The 17,165-nt window shown below is 36.3% G+C and overlaps 1 protein-coding gene across 1 annotated transcript in view; it reads left to right on the plus strand.

Annotated features, from left to right (window-relative positions):
• The first annotated feature begins 1,718 nt into the window (after positions 1-1,718).
• KCNN2 (potassium calcium-activated channel subfamily N member 2) overlaps positions 1,719-17,165 on the plus strand; it is a 200,741-nt gene continuing 185,294 nt past the window's right edge. Inside the window, exons 1-2 of the mRNA XM_001370055.5 lie at positions 1,719-3,814; positions 4,439-4,534. Of these exons, the coding sequence (XP_001370092.3) occupies positions 2,516-3,814; positions 4,439-4,534 (1,395 nt within the window). The 5' untranslated portion in view covers positions 1,719-2,515. The remainder of the gene's footprint in view (positions 3,815-4,438; positions 4,535-17,165) is intronic.

Raw genomic sequence — 17,165 nt, forward strand, 5'->3', positions numbered from 1 at the left:
CACAGAGAGAAACAAGCAGCAGGTGACCAACTTTAGGGATGTTGCAGAGTAGAGTATCAAGAAATTGGATCCAGCTTAGCAATTCAATTACTTAATGAAAGCGATCCTTTACTCTGGCTTTTTTTTTTCCTGATCCATTAAAAGAAATCTCCATCATACTTAAAGTCACTGTTTTCAAAGAGAATTTCCCAAAGGCCAATATAGGAATTTGCATCTGACTTCCCCAGAATGTTAATTTACAAGAAAATCTGGCAGTGGGGCCAAGAACTGCCACATTCAGAAACCAGTTGATCAGTAAATAAGAATTTATTAATTGCTTACTATGCACCAAGGACTGTGCTAAGTGCTGGATTTACAAAAAAAGGCAAAAATCTGTCTTTATCCTTGAGGAGCTTACAGTCTAATGGAAACATGAAGCAGCAAGCAGGCTGAGAATAAAATATTGGAATTTTTCAAAATAAAATCTCATTTTCATTTTTAATGAAAGTCCAGTCTCCAGTTATTATTATTGGTTGTTAAAAACATGAACACTACTACTACTAAACACTACTAAAAATATCCATAACCTGATTCCCCTCTCTGTAAATAAAGTGGGCTGAGGTTTTGTTTTGTTTTTTATCAAAACTAAGTTTTAGGGGACACCTAGGTGATTCAGTGGATTGAGAGACAGGCCTTAGAAACAGGTCCTGGGTTCAAATCCAGATACTTCCTAGATGTGTGGCCCTGAGCAGCCCCTTCACCTCCCTGGTTAGCACTTACCATTCTTCTGCCTTAGAACCAAAATGCAGTATTGATTCTAAGATGCAAGGTAAGGGTTAAAAAAATGTTTTACTGGAGAGAAGCTTAGAAATCCTCTAGTAAGCACTTTGTTCTTCTCCTTTGACTGTTGCTGGTGGGTGAGACCAGCAAAGAGGAGGAGCTGGAGCTGGAGCTGAAATGACTTTTTCACTGGGATTCCCACTAACATACAATCTACTTCCCTGGACAGTTCCCCACATGAGCAGTCTTCCTAAAAGGGGAAATCTATTAATCCTACTAATACTAAGGCAGACAGTGAAATCTGAGTGGCCTGGGGCACCACCCTCTTGATTTTTCTAAAAACCTGTAAATGTAAGAACAATTTAATTTAATTTAATTTAGTTAGAATTTAATACTGAGAATCCCACCCTGGGCCCCTCACGTTTCCCACCTTCAGCACAGTCCTAGCATTTGTGGCCTTTATGGGATCACCCTCTTCAGGCTTCTCCAGAGCTTTGGGGACCCCCATTCTTTCCCCAAATCTTTCTTCATCTCCAACAACTAGACAGTCAGACTTTCCCATTCTTTCATTTGTTTGAATGGTATCCAAGTTGGTTCTAAAGCAGCTAGAAGACCTGAATCATAGAACCATGGTCACCTGTGCCCACAATAGGAGATAGAGCAAGTCTAGGAGGTTTGGCACAGTCACCGTGCCACGAACTTTTCAACCTAGTACAGTGTATCTCGTATCCTCGAAATTATTGCTACAACTATATCGCTAAGGACAGCCAGCTTCTCCTTTTCGGGAGTGTGATCAAAGACAGAATCAGACAGAGGCAGGGTGGAATGGAGGAAGTCTTGTCTAGTTTGGCCAGTAGAGAATAAGAATAAAGCAGTTCCCATTCTATATTTACACCTTTCCGTTCTGAGGACCTGTTGGCTTCTCCCTTCTGATAAGAGTCTGGGAGTTAGAATGTGCTGCAAATGAAGTTTATTAAATGCACCAGTCTTTGCTCCAGGAGCTGGAATGAAACAATTCCTACTAGAAAGATTTTATATTCTAATGGATTGAGACAACAATTCACAAATCAAAATATACACAGCATAAATGAAAAGTTGACAAATATAAATTTATACAACGTAATTAATAAAAGTTAATTTGAAAGGGAGGACATTAGACTTTGAAGAGATTTAGAGATTTTACGCAGAACATGGTCTTTGAGCTGCATTTTAAAAAGAGAAACTATTTGATCGAGATGAAGAGGTTCTTTCTAGGCATGTGGGACAACCAGGTCAAAGGCAGAGTCAGAAGATGGAGTGACTGGTGTGAGTTTGGCTGGATCGGAGAATGAGGGTAGAATGTCATAGAAGCAGGTGACCAGTGGTTGTTTGCATAACTTGCATTACTCTAGGAGAGAGGATGGCTGAATCGGGAGGTAATCCTCACCAAGAGTAGCACCTGCCCCTTACTGTTTTTCTTCAATGAACCCTACTCCCTACCCCTAGCGCCATCCCTCCCTCCCCGCCCCCATGCCTCTGCTTCTAAGCAAGTAAAATTACCCGGGCTAGAGAAAAGAACTGCCTTTCCTACCCCGTCCTATTGATGAACTATGCACAATTGGTATCTCTCCTTCCACCTTCCCCGTTCCTCCTCTCTACCTAGTTCCTTCAACACCAACCCCTCTCTAGCTCCTAGCCCAACCATCACTCTCACCCCTTCTTCCTCTCCCCAAAGCCTAACACAGCAATTCATTCTCCTTTACCCGCAGGTGATGTCATGCCCGTTGTTTTGGTACGACCGACCAATAGGACTCACCTCCTGGATTCTACAGGAGCCGAGATGGGCCCTTCCTCACACCAGCAGCAGGACTCCCACCTCTCTACCATAACGCATTGCGCAGAGTGCACCACCGTCTGGTCTCCCTGCAGCTTTAACAGTTCTGATATGGAAACCCCATTGCAGTTGCAGCGAGGCTTCTTTCCGGAGCAACAGCAGCAGCAGCAAAATCAGCAACAGCCGAAGCAGCTGACTCAAGACAAACCGTGCCTATCCTTCCAGCAGCACTCAAAGCAACATTACTACCATCACCACCACCACCAGCAGCAGCCACAGATACACCAGTGGCAGCCGGGCAGTAGCGGCAGTAGCTCATGCCTTCAGTGCAACAGCTGCGCCTCCTCCAGCGCCCAGGTGGCGGGGGGAAGGGTGGGGGATAATCTGCCTCTGCTTCTCCGCACCTCATCACCTGGCAGCGCTTTTGGAACCCGCAACTCTTCTCCTGTTTCCACTTCATCCTGCTGCTGCTGTTCTTCTCGGAGGGGCAGCCAGCTCAATGTGAGTGAGTTGAATCCATCTAGCCATGCCAGTGTCTCCAGGAAGCAGCAGCAGCAGCAGCAGCAGCAGCAGCAGCAGCAGCAGCAGTTTGCACAATACCAATACTCTTCCCAATACCACCAGTGCAGCCTGCAGCAGGCTGCTAGCCCCACTAGCAGCCTCAGAAGCAGCGGCGGCGGCAGCGGGCACCCCCACCACCACCATCATCACCATCACCACCAGCAGCTGCAGCAGGGTCGCCGGGAAAGCAACCCCTTCACTGAAATAGCCATGAGCAGCTGCAGGTACAACGGAGGAGTAATGCGTCCACTCAGCAACTTAAGCTCCTCCCGCAGGAACCTGCATGAAATGGACTCAGAGTCTCAGCCCCTGCAACCCTCGGGGTCTGGTGGCTGCAGGTCCTCTCCCCCAACTGCAGCGGTACCTGCTACTGCTGCTGCCCCATCTTCCTCAGCTCCGGAGATAGTAGTGTCCAAACCTGAGCACAATAACTCTAACAACCTAGGACTGTTAGGAAGTGGAAGATTAGGAGGAGGTGGGAGTGGGAAAATCACTAGACCGAGCAGCAGATGCAGCAAGTTTAGCAAGAAGAAAACCCAGAACATAGGTTACAAACTAGGCCTTCGGCGAGCGTTATTTGAGAAGAGAAAGCGGCTCAGCGACTACGCTCTCATCTTCGGCATGTTCGGGATTGTGGTCATGGTCATTGAGACTGAGCTGTCCTGGGGCGCCTACGACAAGGTACACTCTTGAGCTTCAAACACACCTTACTTTACTTTCTTGCCTTAGGATACCTGGGCACACACAAGAGCACTCACCACTCTGCCTTGAACCCTTAAACTTCTTAGACTAGCTAGGCAGAGTCAAATATGGGGTCGATCTGTGCTTAGGAGAACAGGGATCCTAAAACTTCAGGCCTGCACAGCTCCTTCCTTTCGTGGAACTGTCTTGGCTTAAGAATGCTTACTCCAATTCAGAGAGCATTTTGGAAGTGCCTTTTGCTTGTCCAAGGTGCTAGGAACTTCCTGCAAAATAAATAAATAATTCAGTGTCAATGGGAGGAAGTCTACTTTGTTCCGCTATGTTTGGCTTTGATTCCTTTCCTCCTGCACTTTTAAGCTCATAGTACCTTTTCTTCCTGACCTTCTGTAGTTTTGGGAACAAAGCTGGGTCCTAGAGATCAACTTCTTTCTTATCCTCTTTATCTCCAGAGGCAGAATAAAGGGCTGGTGGGAAAAGAGGGATGATTCACTTTGATTGCAGAAACTGCTTGTCTCCGTGTGTCATCATAGGTGAGAGCAGTAAACTGATAGACCATTTTAATGTGGTTTTTGAATAAAGTGCTTCTTGTTGTTTTTATTTCAGGCATCCCTGTATTCCCTAGCTCTGAAATGCCTTATCAGCCTCTCTACAATTATCCTGATTGGTCTTATTATTGTGTATCACGCCAGGGAGATCCAGGTAACAAACATGCTGTTTTTATGAATTATGGAAATACTGCCTTAGTAGAAATGAATGAGTGAATCAGTCAGACTTTTTCAGAACTTTATTTTTGACCTAATTAGGTTACAAGGATATGACTTACATGTTAAAGAGAGTAAACTAATCTTTAAAAACACCCCCCCCCAACTTTAGTGTTTTGAAATACTATAGTGACTTTCAGCTTAAAAATTGAAGAGAATGTTTCTTATTTTTCCTCAACAGGATTATAAATATGTAGAAAATATGCCCAATTCTTGGATAATTTTACTCTAGGAATCCAGTTCCTTAATTTATTAAAACAGGATCTTTCTCTTCCCCTTCTCCTTTTCCTTCTCTAATCTATAGTTTTTACTTCTTCTCGTGACCTTAGTATGATTAGTGCCTTCCTGTTTCACTTAACATTCAAGTGTTTTTTTTCCCAAGCATTATCTGATGTTTTATTCCTTTTCAAGTGTGAAGGGGTTTGTAGGAGAAATCATAGCCATCTAGTGGGCCAACAGCCAAAGTAATTTTGAGTGAGTCAAGTACTAAAAAAGATTTTATAAGTAAGGTTTTTCATCCTGACTTTTCTGCCTTTGGTATAATGAGTATTCTACTGAGTACAAAAAAGCATTATTTTAAAATTGTTATATGCATATTTTATTTATGAAGTTTAGCTTAGTTTTGAGGTCAGAAAGACTTGAGTTCAGGTTTTATCTCTTGACACAGTGACCCTGGGCAAATCAGATAACCTCTTGGTGTCCCAGACACCATAGTTGCAGTATATGGATTTTAATTGGCATAGGAGAGATTTTCTTCAGTGGTATATTCTAACACAGTAAAACAGAGTCATAGTGCTTTTTATATTGAAGGACAAAAGAGATTTGATTGGCTTCCAGTGTTTCTTGAATAAATGTATCTTGTAATTCTGTGTCATTGGGATAAATATTTGCTTTAAAAATCAAATACTCAATTTATGCTGATGAATGCTTTCCTTTGAGAGTTATTTTTTTAAATTTAGGGTGCTAATTAGTAATTTAATCTGAATAAATTGGTGTTTATTTTAAATTAACATCTAGGAAATATACTACCATTGAAAGGGGGAAATTTAAAATAATTTAAACATATATATGTATATATATATGTGTGGTGTGTGTGTATAAATAAGTGTGGAAGCTTCCAAAGAGAAATATGCCATCACTTCTACTTTTGAATTATTTTTTTTAACTCAAGGTTTATGGAATAAAGGAAGGTCACATTTTGAAAAATAGTAGGATTAGGGTTTTCCCTAAAGGATACAAAGGATGAATGAAACTTTATTGGGAGAGCAACCTCAAAAATCATACACAGTAAATTTTGTACCTCTTTATTCGTTTTTAGAGCTTTGCTCTTTATTCCTGGCTTGTATCACAGTGGATTGTTCTGATTTTAAAAAATTATTATATTAATATTTAATATATCTTCATATATAATATTTAATATTACTTCTTAATTGAGTATGTTCTCTTATTTTGATGATGGAATAGCACATGCCCCCCCAAAACATTAAAATGTTGCTGAAACATGCTACTTCTATTTTTCAGTTCAATTATAAAAGTGTTTTGGTCAATTAAAGGAAAAATTGTAATTGAACTTAAAATTTTTTTTCCCAACTTGAGGTTAAGAATTATATATACTACTTAATGATTCTCTCCCCTATAGTTAGTGTGATTATATTTTATCATTAAACAGTTTCATATAACATTTTAACACTTTACTTTCAACTCTACAGTATTAAGTTACATTAAATTGCAGTCACAATAGACTTGACATGGTTCCAAGTAATTTTATTTCACAACCTAATTTGTTCTTGTAGAAGACTATAAGAAACAATGAGAACAAGCATTTTGCTGATGTGTTTAATCTATCCATAGCAAAAGTATCCTACTAATGAAAACATTTTTGAAGATTTTTATGATACTGAAGCCTTAAAAGATGATGACAAAAATATTAATTATATATCCATGCATAATTTTGATACCAGATTAGTCATAACTACTAAAAGTTGCAAAAGTTACAAATACAAATATCAAAAATCTTGTTGATGTCATTTCTTGTCTGAATAAATCATACCAATATGTTATTTCAGAAGAAAATTGTTTTATGTGTCCCTTTTGCAATTATATAGAAAAGCTAAAAGTTACAATTAGGGAAGTGTATTTGCCTTACCTGAATTATTAGCTTCCTAAAATGAAATTGATACAACATTTCAATGAGGTAACATTTCTCTTTACCTATTGCAATCACTTCAATATATTGTATTACTTCTGTCAAATGAAGTCAGTAAACCTTTATCAAGTACTTTTTATGTGCTAAATATAGCTCACAGGCAATATACAAACAACTATCCACAAACAATATATATTCAGGATAAATTGAAGATAATCAAGAGGGAAAGCACTATCAGTAAGGATTGGGAAAGACTTCTACAAGTTTGGATTTTAGGTGAAACTTGTGATGTAAATCACAAGATTAGGAACCTTTTATAAATTCAGAATAAGTATTTAATAACATTATATAAATATTATGTGTCCAGAATAGATACAGCTTTTACATTTCATGTGCTATTTGGAAGTATTTTCCTTAGCTGAAAATTATTTTATCACTGAAGATTTTTGTCATTTTAAAAAATAAAATTTTTTCTAAATTCCCTGCTGAAAGATGCTTTTTTATATCTGCTTTATAATAAGAAAAGGAAGAGAGGGGAAAGGAGGAAGGAAGAAAAAAAGCATTGAATCCACTAAGTAGTAGGGGACTACAAAAATATTGTGATATTTTCTTTTACTCCTAGAGTAGATTCAAGCATGTATGCAAAATTGTCCATATAAATCTGCATTGTTTAATAATAGGGGAAAAGCTCATTTCACTAGGTGGCTGCTAATCAAATGTATTTTTTTGCCTCCAGATGCAGTGTGGCAGATATATGTCTTGCATATATTGGTTGAAAGTTTAACTTCCATGTTTGGTATAAAGAAACCACTTTGAGGGGCAACTGGGTAGCTTAGTGCATTGAGAGCCAGGCCTAGAGATGATAGGTCCTGGGTTCAAATCTCACCTCCCACACTCCCTAGCTCTGTGACCCTGGGCAAGTCTCTTAACCCTCATTGCCTAGCGCTTTCTGTTCTTCTGCCTTAAAATCAATATTGATTCAAAGATGGAAGATAAGGGTTTAAAAAATAGGCCTCTTTGATTTGCTAAATATGTTAGTATATTATGTGATAAATCAACATTTTATGAATTGACTTGTTTTTGGAACTTTATCTTGAATTTATTTTTATAAACTAAAATATCAGTCATTTTTAATGACTTCTTGTTATGGTTGCCATGCTGATCTCTTATATGTATGTATATATATATACATATATATGATTTCTGATCATATTCAGAGAGAATAAGTCTTTTTCAAATGTTTTATATTTAAAGAATTGTTAAACTATAGTAGAGGGTATTCAGGGAAGATGAGTACTTTTGATATCAGGGCTTTACTGAGCCCTTTTGAGAGTCACTCCTCCACCTTTAACTGTCTATCTGTCACCCAACTCTCACCTAAGGGTCCAAGGAGTATGTACAGCCACACCCCAGGAAAACTCTCAGCAGACAGACTAAACCAGTTTGAGGGTAACCAACAGACCTCAACTATATAGGTGAATTAGGGGGAATGTCTATACCAAGAATGTGAATACTTGGACTGATAAGAATAATTTATTCCAATGGCCACAACAGCAACTGAAGCAAGTACAATGGAATTCTTAGAACTTGGTCAGTCCCAATGTCATCCATTGCATCCAAAGCCATTGCCAGCCATTCTGACTTTTGTCTTGCCATTGGCTTTTAGTGGATGATGCTGGAAGAGAGAGTGAGGCTGATAACTGTGCAACTCTGCCTCACTTAAATCTAGCCAAGTCAAGACATCACCCCATGATGTCATTGGTCCTCTTTGAAAGGAAAGACAAACAACAGAAGAACTATTAAAAGCACCAAAAGCAACTATTAGCCAAAAAAGTATTTTGAGAAGTTAGCATTTTTTATTACGAACCGTAGGGAAGCAAATTTCAAAAGTACCACTGAGGCCTTTAACAAAATATTTGGGCTAAATATTGTTCATTTGGTACAGGAAAGGGGGAAAATGTGGTAGTTAAATTTTTAACAGCAGGAATAAATTCTGATCTGGTGTCACATTTCAGCACCACTGACAGCTTGCTTCATCTTTTGAATCAGCTATGGTTTACTAATGTTAATATAACTGCTACATTTTTTTCAGAGATTAATCATTTCCAATATCTAGTTGCTTCCTGAAGTCTAAGCTTAGCAAGATAAACTGGTTTACTGGATTAAAAAAATAGCTTTATGTGTCATAACACAACTTAAAGTAAATTCTATGTTCTTTTTTCTTCTTCAAATACATTTTTCCCCTTAAATTTTCCCTTAAAAAACAAGGAACAAGTTTATACAATACTAAATTGAAATTGTAGGTCAAATGTATAGCTTTGAAATCCATATAAAGAGTTGGTGTGGTGTTTTTTAAAAAACCATCAGAAGTTGATATTGGAGATATTGCTTTAATGAATTAATTACAAAACATTCACTTTAAATAGTATTTAGGACTTTAATAGGAATTATGTCATTTTGATTTTAGTGTACGTACTCTTAACCTGTCTTCAAGCCTCACTCTTGTCACTTGCTGGCTGTGTAATGCTGAGCAAGGCAGTTAGTCTTTTAATGTCCCCATCAATTCTCTATAACCATAAACTTGTAAAATAGTATCACATTTGCATTGGTAGAGAGTAGTTCACTAGGAATTTCCTACACAAATGAAATCACTGGTCTGAACAAAATAATAACAATATTACCTAGTGATTAGAAAGATTACAAGGTAAATAATAATCTATACAGAAATACAGTACTTCATTAGCTCATGTCCATTTTTGAAAGATCAGCTTAGCTAAATTTGGAGAGAGAAATTTATCACTGTTTTGGTTATAGGGTGAGAAAATAAATGGACAAAGCAACTTTCCAAGCTTAAGTAATTGAGGGATTGTGATATATTTGGATAGAGGGAGGTTGTTTATTTTACATATAGGAAACTGAGTCTGATTTGCTCCCAGTCACAGAGGTAGAAAGTTGCAGAAGTAGGATTTAAATCAATATGCTGTTCTGCTCCTGCTATATGTGGCTAGGTCTTGTGGAGAAAAAAAAAAGTAGCCTTATTGAGTAAGTTGAAGATTTTTTGTGTAATAAGTTTAAACATTTTTTTTGAGAACTGATCATTTTGACAGTTTTCTGCTGCCATTTAGTTCAAGAAATGCACACATGAAAAAATCTCAGATTTTTCTGTCATTTACTTGGCTACCATAAAACTATATAAAAATCTCCCTTCTCCTTTGCTATATTTTAGGTAGAGTTATCTCTATTAATAATTGTGCTTATAGGTATAGTTATATTCAAAGAACTTAAGTTTTTTAAGTTCTAGTTTTCACATTCCAGGGGTACACAGAGGAGTGTCCATGGTTTGAAAATTCATGGACAGGGATGGAGAGAGAGAGACAGAGAGAGACAGAGACAGAGACAGACAGACAGACAGACAGACAGACAGACAGAGGGAGAGAGAACCAGAACTATGAAGAACTACTATAGCAAGGATTTTGAGAGTTGAAATGGCACTGGGAAGCCTAGTTATCTATTTCCAGTTGTGTAGGGACTTAAAATAAGTAGTAACTTTCTTAATAACTAACTTAATAGATGATAATAATAATAATAATAATAATAGCTTTTTAAAAAATCTTCCCAACTTCTAAAAAGCTCATTATTTGAATGATGCCTTTCTTTTCATGAAATTCTTTAAAGAAATGGTGATAGCCTTGATAGCCTGTCAACTAATGATCTGAGTTAAGTGCCAATTTCAGGGACAAAACAAACTAAAAACATTTACCTTCTTTCAGCAAGAGATAAGGGGAGAGGGATTTTCCTGGAATTGTTCTTCATACCCCTATTATTACAGAATTATAGAGCTTATATAGTCTGACATCTATAGGAGATCAATTTAAAAAACACAAAGAATATTTTGCTATGTGGTGTTAAGATGAACAGTTGGTGTATAGATCACAAGCATATCTCACATTAGCTGAAATGAGGTTCAGTTCTTGCAACTTTATGTATATACGCTATAGTAACAAAATCACTCAGGATTAATTTATTCTACCTGCCTGTTTAAGGACCTTTGCATTATTAATGTTTTTGGCACTAACTAAAACCATCCTGATGTGTTTACAGAGTAACATCACATGTGAATTAGGAATGATACTTTTAGGTTTTACTACAAGTGGCTTTGCTTATATTCTTTCTTATCTATCTAGGTCACATCACAGCCTAGCAAAAAAGGGCACTGCCAGCAGAAACTATTATAAAACTAAATCTGGCAAGCTACCAAAAGATCCTCTAAATGGATTTAATGCAAAGTCAATGAAATTCATACACTTTATAAATAATCAGTTCAGTTTGGAAGTTTTTTTTTTTAAGTCCAAACTTTATTTCCTAGACATATGATTTCATTTGGGAAGAAGCATCCTCTTATGGAAACTCTCCACTAATGCAAATTGGCAAAGACATGTAAAATATAGTTTTAAAGAGTCCTCTAAAGAAGTGAGGTTGTGATATATCTATTCTCACACAGTATGCAACCAAGTCAGGACTTGATTATTCTAACACAGAATCTACCCCAAACCTCTATTTTACCTTTCTAAATAATACACTTGATAAGAATAGCATTGTCCCACAAATTATCTGAATTTAAAAAATCAAAATGTATCTTTTATTTTGAAAGAAGAGGTTAGATTATGTCTTTTTATGATTGAACAACTCACCAATTATTTTTTTAATTTAAATTAATTTATTTAGTCAATTTAGAACATTATTCCTTGGTTACAAGAATCATATTATTTCCCTGCCTTCCCTGCCCCGACCCTTCCCATAGCTGACGCGCAATTTCACTGGGTATTACATATGACCTTGATCAAAACCTATTTCCATGTTGTTGGTTTTTGCAATAGGGTAATCATTTAGAGTCTACCTCCCCAACCATATCCCCTCAACCCATGTATTCAAGCAGTTTTTTTTTCTTTTGTATTTCTACTCCCATAGTTTTCCCTCTGAATGTGGATAGTGTTTTTTCTCATAGATCCCTCCAAGTTGTTCAGGATCTCTGTATTGCCATTAATGGAGAAATCCATTGCATTCAATTGTACCACAGTGTTTCAGTTTCTGTGTACAATGTTCTCCTGGTTTTGCTTCTTTCTCTCTGCATCAATTCCTGGAGGTTGTTCCAGTTCCCATGGAATTCCTCCACTTTATTATCCCTTTGAGCTCAATAGTATTCCATCACCAAAAGATACCACAATTTTTTCAGCCATTCCCCAATTGAAGGGCATCCCCTCATTTTCCAATTTTTTGGCCACCACAAAGAGCGCAGCTATGAATATTCTTGTACATGTCTTTTTCCTTATTATCTCTTTAGGGTAAAAGCCCAGCAGTGCTATGACTGGATCAAAGGGCAGGCAGTCTTTTAGTGACCTTTGGGAATAGATTCAAATTGCCCTCCAGAATGCTTGGATTAATTCACAACTCCACCAGCTATGCATGAATGTCCCAACTTTGCCATATCCCCTCCAGCATTAATTACTTTCCTTTGCTGTCATATTAACCAATCTGCTGGGTGTAAGGTGATACCTCAGAGTTGTTTTGATTTGCATCTCTCTGATTATAAGAGATTTAGAGCACTTTTTCATGTGCTTATTAATAGTTTTGATTTCTTTAACTGAAAATTGCCTATTCATGTCCCTTGCCCATTTATCAATTGGAGAATGGCTTGACTTTTTGTACAATTGGTTTAGTTCTTTATAAATTTGAGTAATTAGACCTTTGAAAGAGGTTATTGTTACAAAGATTATTTCCCAATTTGTTGCTTCCCTTCTAATTTTGGTTGCATTGATTTTGTTTGTACAAAACCTTTTTAATTTGATGTAATTAAAATTATTGAGTTTACATTTTGTATTTTTTTCCTAGCTCTTGCCTGGTTTTAAAGTCTTTCCTTTCCCAAAGATCTGACATGTATACTATTCTGTGTTCACCTAATTTGCTTATAGTTTCCTTCTTCATATTCAAATCATTCACCCCTTCTGAGTTTATCTTGGTGTAGGGTGTGAAATGTTGATCCAAACCTAATCTCTCCCATAACTGTCTTCCAATTTTCCCAGCAGTTTTTATCAAATAGTGGATTTTGGTCCCCAAAGCTGGGATCTTTAGGCTTATCATATCTTGCTTAGATCACTTGCCCCAAATCTATTCCACTGATCCTCCTTTCTGTCTCTTAGTCAGTACCAACTTGTTTTGATGACCACTGCTTTACAGTATAGTTTGAGATTTGGGACTGCAAGGCCTCCTTCTTACGCATTTATTTTCATGATTTCCCTGGATATCGTTGATCATTTGTTCTTCCAAATGAACTTTGTTATGGTTTTTTTCTAATTCAGTAAAAAAAGTTTTTTGGTAGTTCAAATGGGTATGGCACTAAATAAGTAAATTAATTTGGGTAGGATTGTCATTTTTATTATTTCGCTCATCCTACCCATGAGCAATTGATGTTGAGATCTAGTTTTAATTGTGTGAAAAGTGTTTTGTAGTTGTATTCATATAATTCCTGTGTTTGTCTTGGCAGATAGATTCCTAAGTATTTTATATTGTCTAGGGTGATTTTAAATAGAATTTCTCTTTCTAATTCTTGCTGCTGAGATGTGTTGGAGATCTATAGAAATGCTGATGACTTATGTGGGTTTATTTTGTATCCTGCAACTTTGCTAAAGTTGTTGTGATTATTTAGACTAGCTTTTTGGTTGATTCTCTAGGATTCTTTAAGTAGACCATCATATCATCTGCAAAGAGTGATAGCTTGATCTCCTTATTACCTGTTTCAATACCTTCAATTTCTTTTTATTCTCTAATTGCTACTGCTAGTGTTTCTAGTACAATATTAAATAATAAAGGTGATAATGGGCATCCTTGTTTCACTCCTGATCTTACTGGGAAGGCTTCTACTTTATCCTCATTGCAGATAATATTTGCTGATGGTTTTAGATATATGCTGTTTATTATTTTTAGGAAAGGCCCTTCTATTCCTATGCTTTCTGGTGTTTTCAATAGGAATAGGTATTGTATTTTGTCAAAGGCTTTTTCTGCATCTAGTGAGATAATCATGTGATTTTTGTTGGTTTGCTTGTTAATATGGTCAATTATGTGGATGGTTTTCCTAATATTGAACCATCCTTGCATTCCTGGTATGAATCCTACATAGTGAATAACCCTCATGATCACTTGCTGGAGTCTTTTTGCTCATATCCTACTTAATATTTTTGCATCTATATTCATTAAGGAGATCACCAATTATTTCTTAAATGAAGTTGTTCCTAAGCAAGATACAGTGGAAATAGTATATGGTTATCACATGGATTATGCCTGGGAAAAGTCCCAAAGACATTGGTTTCTTATATCTTCCATTGCAGTTTCTTATGCTGAATAGAATAGTTAAACAATGCCATAAAATGTGTGTGGTTAGTTAATGTCTGTATCATAGGGCTTTTATAAAAACAAAAGGTGATGTGCTTTTTATTTATAAGACTTAGAATGCTATGTGGTACCATGACTAGAGTGCTGGGTCTGGAGTTAGAAAGGAATGAATTCAAATCTAGTCTTAGATACTTTCTAGTTGTGTGTCTCAGGCTGGGCAAGTCATTTAACCTCCATTTGCCTCAGTTTCTTCATCTGTAAAATGGAAATAATAATAGCGCCTACCTCCTAGATGTTGTTGTAAGGATCAAAAGAGATATTCACAAAATGCTTAAGACCTAGCACATAGTAGGCACTATATAAATTTCAGCTATCATCATCATCATCACCAAACCTAGAACAAAGAATAGCCAATAAAGCTGAAATATATCAGTGGGCGTAAGTTTAAGGACACCTGGAAAAGTAGGAAGAGGTCAGTTTATGAAGAGTTTTAAAAGACAGAGGGCTTCACATTTGATCATAGAGAGAATGAGGAGGGGAAGTTTTGGTACAGGGTTGAAAGATAAGGGCTTTAGGAAAATCACTTTAGGGCCTCAGTGGAGGATTGAGATAGAAAGATCATAAAAGTTATAATAGTACAGGTAGAAGTAATGAGGACTTGAACTAGGGTGGTGATTATATGAATAGAGTGAAGGCAATGTATACTAGTGACAATGTGAGTGTGGAAATAGTAAGATTTTGCAATAGATTGTATGTGTAGGGTGAGGCAGATTGAGGAATTGAGGATGACACTACGATTGTGAGCTTGGGTGACTAGGAGTATTGTAGTGCCTGGTCAGAAACACATCAACTTCTAAAATTATTCCCCCCCTCCCTTTAAAATGTTATTTCTTTTCTTTAAACATTCCTTTTCTTAAATTATAAGTTTCAAATTCTCTCTCTCTCCCATTGCTACCCTGACTGCTAAGAAAGCAAGCAACAAAATGCCAATTATACATGTGAAATCATAGAAAACATTTCCATATTAGCTATGATACAATAAGAAAAAAAGTGAAAAATTTATAATACAGTCTGTTCTTTAGCATTCATCAGTTCTCTCTGGAGGTGAATAGCATGTCTCATCATGAGTCCTTTGGAATTATCTTGGGTCATTGTATTGAACAGAGTAGATAAGTCTTTCACAATTGATCATTGTTACAATTCTGCTGTTACTGTATACAATGATCTCGCTCTTCTCACTTCATTATGCATTAGTTCATATTGGTCCTGCCATATTTATTCTTTTTCCTCTGTAACCACCCCCATTTCCATTTCTTATAGCACAGTAGTACTCCATCATAATCATATGCCACAACTTATTTATCTTTTCCCACGTTAATGAGCATCCCCTCAAATTCCAATTCTTTGTAACCACAAAATAGAGCTGCTCTAAATATTTTGGTACATTTATGTCCTTTCTTTTTTCTTTGATCTTTTTTGGATACAAATATAATAGTGATATTGCTGCGTCAAAGGGTATGCACAGTTTTATGACCCTTTGGGTAAATTTCCAAATTGTTCTCCACAATGGTTGTATCAGGTAGTTCATAACTCCACAGTTTATTAATTTACCTATTTGCCCTCATCTGTCATTTCTGATAGGAGTAAGATAATACTTGTTTTAATTTGCATTTCTCTAATCAGTTGTGACCTAGAGAATTTTTTTCATATGCCTATAGAAATCATTTATTTCTTCTTCTGTAAACTGCCTATTCATATTCCTTGACCATTTATCAATGGGAGAATGGATCTTATTTTCATAAGTCTGACTGTTCCTTATATTTTTGAGAAATGAGACCTCTATCACAGAAACTCACTATAAATTTTTTATATTCATAATTTATAGTACTGTTTAGTAAAATGTAGTTTATCTAATTATCTTTTAAAATTAGTTCTATTTTTGCTTTTTACTGTGTCTAAGGTCATAATTGCTACTCCTTTTTTAATTTTAGCTGAAGCATATTAGATTCTGTTCTGGCCCTTTATTATTTTTACTCTGTATATATCTTTTTATATCAAGTATATTTCTTGTTCACAACATATACTTGGAGTTTGAGTTCTAATCTTTTCTGTTATTAGATCTTTTTAATGAACTTATTCCATTCACAACAATGATTAGTAACTATTTATTTCCCTCCATTCCTTTTTCTTCTGGTGATCTTTCTCTCTTTTTGTCCCTCTTTTGTCCCTCCTCAAAAGCCTGTTTTGCTTTTGACCACTGCCTCCATTTTATCTTCTCCCCTTACTCAATTCTAATTTTTGAGGAATTATTTTCTCTGGTATTTTAGACTATTACACAGGTAAAATCTACATCAGATTGCTTGCTGTCTCAGGAAAGGGAAAAGGAGAGTGCGAATTTGACTCAATCTTTAAAAAATAAAGGTTAAAAATTGCTTTTTCATGTAATTGAGACAAAATAAACTATTATTTAAAGAAAGTAAGTATTTTCTTCAGTGAGTTTGTGTACCTCTTTTTTCATTTAACTAATTCTGCTTGATAAAACATTCTTTTCTTTAATGAATTTCTATGTTTCTTTTTGCCATTAGGCCAATTTTTTTTTCAAGGTATTTTTGTGTGTGTGTGTGTGTGTGTGTGCCTCTTTTACTAACCTGTTTAATTATTATTATTTTTACATTTTCTTTCAGCATTTATTCTCTTCGCAATTTTTCTTCTACTACTCTTATTTTTTCTTTAACTCTTCTAGGAATTCGTATTGGTTTTGGGCCCAATTAGAATTTTTCTTTGAGGTTTTTGTTGTTGCAGTTTTCACATTGTTAACTTGTTCTGAGTTTATATTTTAGTCTTCCCTGCCACTGTAGTAGCTTTTTATGGTCAGGTTTTTGTTGTTGCTTGCTCATTTTCCCAGCCTATTTCTTGACTTTGTACTTCATGTAAAAGATGAGCTCTGCTCATTTGGTGGGGTAGAGGCACTGTCCCAAACTTCAGGTTTTTTGTGCTGCAGTTTTCAAATCTAGTTTTGGTGGTCTGCAAGTTTGTA

This window comes from Monodelphis domestica, chromosome 3 (genome assembly GCF_027887165.1).
Source record: "Monodelphis domestica isolate mMonDom1 chromosome 3, mMonDom1.pri, whole genome shotgun sequence".
NCBI classification, from domain to species: Eukaryota; Metazoa; Chordata; class Mammalia; order Didelphimorphia; family Didelphidae; genus Monodelphis; species Monodelphis domestica.